This window comes from Ammodytes marinus (genome assembly GCF_949987685.1).
Source record: "Ammodytes marinus genome assembly, chromosome: 5".
NCBI lineage: Eukaryota > Metazoa > Chordata > Actinopteri > Uranoscopiformes > Ammodytidae > Ammodytes > Ammodytes marinus.
In genome coordinates, this window is record NC_137234.1 from 22,541,122 (window position 1) to 22,547,394 (window position 6,273).

General features: G+C 37.7%; 1 protein-coding gene across 1 annotated transcript; it reads left to right on the forward strand.

The window, feature by feature from the left end:
- Positions 1 to 661: 661 nt before the first annotated feature.
- nudt7 (nudix (nucleoside diphosphate linked moiety X)-type motif 7) lies at positions 662 to 1,826 on the forward strand. Its single transcript, XM_080027628.1, has 3 exons — positions 662 to 1,097; positions 1,193 to 1,351; positions 1,466 to 1,826. The coding sequence occupies exons 1-3, from the start codon at positions 942 to 944 to the stop codon at positions 1,817 to 1,819; spliced, it is 669 nt and encodes a 222-aa protein (XP_079883754.1). The 5' UTR covers positions 662 to 941; the 3' UTR covers positions 1,820 to 1,826.
- The last annotated feature ends 4,447 nt before the right edge of the window (positions 1,827 to 6,273 follow it).

Sequence of the window (6,273 nt, forward strand, 5' to 3'; positions counted from 1 at the left end):
AATGCATGAGATCAATCATGTATATTAAGAACATTTCTGTAGTTAAATTTTTATTAATTTATACACTTAAATGTATAGACGTGTATACCTGCAAATTGCAATTTTATCTTTGAGATAGAAAAAGGTCATTCATTCGTTCTGGCTGTCTCAGGCTGCTTTATGTTCAGTGAGAATTCAGTCTTATGTAAGAAGTTTTTTCAGTTTGTACATATCTGTTTGGACTCAGTATTGACATGGAATGTACTGTTTTTTAATTTAATATCTTGTGTTTTCATCACTATCTATGGTTTTCATCGACGTCCTGTTTACAGCAATACACATCTCGTCGAAAATATTGAGTCTTGTATTTTTTCTGTTTCTCCGGATTAAATATAATTTAACACTATATTCAAGAAATATGTTGAAGAAAAGGGTACCTTCTCATTATCATGTCCATTTATCGGATAACCCATGCTTCCCTATTTATGACGCACACGGTCTTATTTCCGAAAAGCAAAATAAACATTTCTGGTCAAACCTCGTGACAGTGGGACATTGCTAACAGTGGGATTAGCTAACAGGCTAATAGTGGCTAACATGAAACTCGTCGCTTACTGTGACGTCAGTGTATGTTGTCATTCAACGCAACGGCACCGACCCGTCGTAGAAATGAACCAAGCGAATAATATAACAATGCAGGGACTTCTAAGGATACTATCTGCCACATTTTAGCGCCACTCCAACAAAAAGAGTGACATTTGTTATCATACAGCTTCCAGCGCTAGCTCTTTGCTCAAGTTATCTTGTTTCAACTTGTGACGGCTCGGGCTCTAGTAGGCTACACTTTTATGACAACAAACCGATGATTCACTTTGGACTTTTTCTGTAGGCTATTAGGCTATTGGTGCGTAGCCTATGTATTTCTACATAGTTTGTATCTGCGTTGATCCCGAGCAGCTACCATGCATATCAAAGACGAAACGATAGCCATTTTAAAGCAGTTTGAAATTGGAAACAAGTTTTCCTACCTCCCGACGCTGCCGAAAGCCTCGGTACTGATCCCTCTGTTCGTGAAGGATGAAAAGCTGCACACATTGATGACCCTGCGATCAAAAGAGGTAACCCCAATAGCTGGCAACTGGGTCAAGAAGACAAGACATGGATCCATAATTTAGCCCCTCAACTTTTGAATGACTGTTTGTTGTGTGTGTAGCTAAGGACCAGTGGAGGTGAGGTGTGTTTCCCCGGTGGGAAGAGAGACCCCAGTGACATAGATGATGTGGACACAGCTCTGAGAGAGGCCGAGGAGGAGATAGGTCTACCACCTGATGACGTCCAGGTTGTCTGCAGACTGTTCCCTATCATCAATAAGGTAAAACTGTAAAAAAATAAAAAATAAATCAATAGACTCTTTCAGGGCATCTGCTGTTGTGGGCGCCTCTTTCTCTCACTTCTAACCCGCTTCTATCTTCTTCTCTTTTAACAGAGCGGCCTGTTGGTGACCCCCGTGGTTGGCTTCATAGATGCGTCATTTTGTCCCTGTCCCAACCCAACAGAGGTCAGTGCTGTATTCACAGTCCCTCTGGAGTTTTTCACCAGCGAAAAGGACCACTATGCTGTCCACGGTGCTGCTGAGATGGTGGGACCGTTGCACTCTTTCTATTTTCTGGACCCTGATTCAGGAAGCCGGTATCACATATGGGGCTTGACAGCCATGTTGGCCATACTGGTTGCTGCGCTTGCTCTCAGGAAGAATCCTGGGTTTGAAGTTGGTTTTGACTCTGACGATCCATTATCCTTCTTCCAACAATTTCTACATAAGAGAATTAGTAAACTATGACCAGCTCTTTTGCATATGTTGGTAATGCAATTGTGTCAATTCAAGTATCAATTCATATTTAACTATGGTGTATTAATATACTGCATTAATTTAGAAGAGGATTTCAATGTGAAACTGTACATAGTGTACATGCAATATGTGTTTGAATACAGTAGATTAATATAAAAACCTTCCAGAGCTTTTTATAACAAGGACATTAAAAACATGGGGGGTGAGAGAGAAAAGAAGCAATAACGCTTATCATTTTTATTAATTCATTTAATGTAGCAGCAGGATTACAGATATAAACATGAGTATACAAATGTCCAACCAAGGCAAAGTACATGTTAATAATAGTCAGATGTATGAAAACACACTGGGGTTGACCTTTATCCAAACTGCAGGGTCTTAAGGCTAGATACTAAAGCTCAAGCTACACAGAACGGATACAACAGAACTGTTGGAGAATGTAAAATAGAAAGCGAACTAGGAAAAGTGAGCAAACTGATTAAACACAAGATACGGCTCACACTATTGGCAATTGACAGTTCATTTATAATCGCTGCTCCTTTTGATCAAGCATTTCACAGCAACAATAGTAATGTTGACAAGCACATCAACACAAGAAAGCTTTCCATAAAACAATCTCCACGGTCTTGTCCCTTTTACCTCACATGTACAAAATCTCATGAGGCATGAAAAAAGATTCTCAAAAGAAAGAAAAAAAAGTTGAAAATTCACTGGTGAAGCTGCACAATATTATGAGGCTACTCACTGATATCTTGCAATGGACTTTCAATGAGAACATTTTCAAAAAATACATATTGGTATGGGATTTGCTATGGTTATGCTTGTGTTAAGAAATAAACATTTCATCAGTGAAAAGTGTCCTGATTTTAAAACTGCCCTAAAGAGAGAGAGAGCCAAATAGCAATGACACAACAGGGGACACTAGTAAACACAGCAGAGTAACGGTTAAGTTATCAAGGCACACAAAGTTCTGTTGAAAGTATCACAATTGAAATTCAAGATACCCCTGCAGTATATTTCATATCTAAATATGCATGGATATTAATTTACATGACTGAAGGACAAACTGATATTGTGTAAAGATTTGTGTGCTATTTTCACCAACGTGCGTTTCACATGGTTTTTTTCAGGTGGAAGTGGCAATTCAAAGAGTCAGACTGAGCATCCTAGTTTGCTCAAAATGAAACTGGACGTGAAAAGATAACTAACACCACCATCCAAGACAAAACAATCTGACAAAAGTACAGTGATACAAATGACAATTGGTGCCACTCCACCATTCCCCTCTGCCTCAAAATATATGTTCTCTAAAACTGTAATTGGTCCGATGTAAGATGTAGAGCAAGCTCTATGTCCTCACCATGAGGTAAAATCTACATTCATGAAACTGAAGTCACAGGTTGGCTTTCTGTGTTGGTATGGCTTTAAGAGGCATTACTGTTCCAGACTTCTTCTGCAACATCATGTGCTCTTAAACTCCCCTAGAGGAATGGAATGCTTGAAACATCACTACTGCACTCTAACCTGACCTACAGTTGATGGATGAGTCAAAGTGCCATTTGAGATGCATGACATGAAAAAAAGAAAAAGTAAAAATTAACACACACACACACAAGAAACCTAGCCCATGTATTATGTTATACAGGTTGGGTAAAGTCAATGTTCAAACAGTAGAATTATACATTTTTGCTTGATCTCCACTTAATAACATTTCTAATTTCAGTCATACACTTTACAATAAACCTGCGCTTCATTTCAGGACAACATACCAGCAATGATACTGTGCTATGAGCATGAACCAAAAAAGTTTAGTTTTACAAAAATACTCTACATTTTGATACATGGATACAAAATTCTAAAAAAGATAAGTTACTTTAAAATGGATCCATAACAACTGCAGGACAAAATAGTATGACTATGAAAATGTAAACAAATGCATACGTGAGCAATGCTATTCTAATATTTGAATTATTCTCAAAAAGTGGCTTTGTTTGATAACGCCAAATTGGCTACTGTCGTAGATATGGAAAGTACAGCAGTGTTTTATGCATCAAAAAATAGAGTAATGTAATGAGAAATGTATCAAATTGGTGGAAATGTTAATACGACTGAACTGATCCATGAAACAAAGTACCTTTACATATATTTTATAAAGCTTGTACTTGAACAAAACACCATGCTAAATTGCTATCCATGTAAGAGCTGCATAATTTAAATAAGTACAAATAAGTAAACATTATGGCGGCCATTTGCAAGGACACATGAGACAAGGTGACGACGGTTCACAACAAGAGCTTTGGTATGTCTGGGTGCACTCCAGTCTAACCCCACAACAGCAGCCAGCTCTCTAGACTCAACTCTGCTTCAAAACTAACAGATGTCAGTGCTATAGAAATATGTATAAACTATTATGTACTAACATCACATCAGAAGTGCCCATCACTCCTGTACATAACACCATAGATATAATCCAAATGGCGGGCTCTATGTAACAGAGATTTAATTTACCAGTGAGCCCCTGTTCACAACACAAGGGATGGTTACTGGATGCCAACTTTACATGGCGCCAGACTGCACACGGTACCAACACTGAGACAAAAACTTATATATTTAACACAACACAAGTATTAACAGACTCAAGTGACAGACTAAACAGTAAATAGTACAGATAGCAATACAATGAAAATCCTTCATTTCAATGCACAAACTAAATGAATCAGTATTTTAGGTGTTTTGTCTGTGTGTAAAACACAAAGGCCTACTTACCACTCCAACACTGAAAAATGCTTTTGTGGGAATGGCTGTTTTTTTGTTGTTTTTTGGACAGATTTAACTGGATCACTGAGACTGAATACAAAGAGGAATTCAACAGTGAGCAGACTTTCTATACAAAGTTGTCCTAAACCTAAGAAATATTCAGACGCAAAAAAATGTAAAAATGCTTGGTTAAGATGTATTTACCTTTACAACGATAAGTGCTTTATGTTTTTTCTTTCTTTTTTTCATTTTTGAACTGGACATTTTTGAGTATAAATTCAGCTGGGTCAGTAGAGAGCTTTGGACGGATATAAGGATTAGCTAGAGGTTATAAAGTGCTCGAGATAAAATGTTTATAAAACCAAACAACACTCCATTTTCACAAGTGGAAAGTTTTTTTCTATCCACAATACATTGGTAAAGGTAACCAACTTCTTCAAAACAAAAAAACAATACATACACACCACATAGTTGAGCGCTTCTTAAAATTTCACCAATAAAAGCTACTGCGAACCCAATGCTGAGGCCCGAAGGTATGAACACTGGGTAGGAGCCAAAACGAAAGGCCAAGTCACATTATTTATCAGGTTGAATCTCAATTGCGAGTGTTTATAGTCCCAAGTCTTCCTGCACATGAGGGAATCCCTTGCAATACCACAATGTATTGATACCCATTTTGGTGAAAGAGTTTAATTAATATTTGGAGTTGATATCAATTTAAACTCTCCTACTAAGCCAGCACAATTGGAAACAAAACATTCTAAAATGTACTTAAAGGCCTATTTCACCGGTGGGAATATGAAGGTGTATTGAATTCTGAGATCCTATCTAGTATAAATGTGCAAAGAAAATTGAAATTGGTTCATCCTAGCCTGAGAAAAGGCAGAAAGAGTGTTTTATGGTCTCACTGTCTAACCCTACATTTCTCTTTCTGTGACATCACAGGCCTTTAATTTAATAGTCTTACTCTTATGAGTGGAATTGAGTTTAGACGAAAAATGCAAACACAAGGTTTAAGTCATTTCAAGGTTGTCGAGGTTGTTGAGGTTATCCAGGGGAAAATAAGCTCAAAGTGAGTGGATGGCAAACGACCAACAGACAAAAATGTTTCTCACAGACTCTGCCCCTCAAAGTGAAGTGAAGGCTTGGGATTTTACACTGACAAAATGAGATTCCACCCATATCTGACACTTATGTGCAATCTGCTACTCACTCCATGGCTGACTCAACTGCATCACATTACTATTCCCCGGTCACTGACATTCTTTATCTTTATCCCTTTCTAGTTTTCCCACCAAACCTGCAAGGTTTTAATCATCAACATCATCCTCATCTCTTAGGCTCACATTATTAAAACACAAACAAAACACTGCATTTCTATGACTGATGGATAAAGCAGTTATTACAGGCCTCTCTGATCCTGCAAGAGGGGTAATAACAAAGGCGGATTCATTAATTCAAGGACAATTGACGTATGATGGCTATAATTAAATCATAAATATTCCATAAAAAGGACTTACATGGGCTCCTAGTTTGGGTTTTAGGTAAAGGGGGGATTTAATTGTTAAATATTAAAATGTTCTAAGGTCCGTGTAATTGGCACAAAACACCACACACTACTATTCTGTAAGTTGATGTAAGGATGTATAACTTTCGTCTACGTATCACACACTCACTTAGTGCCCACA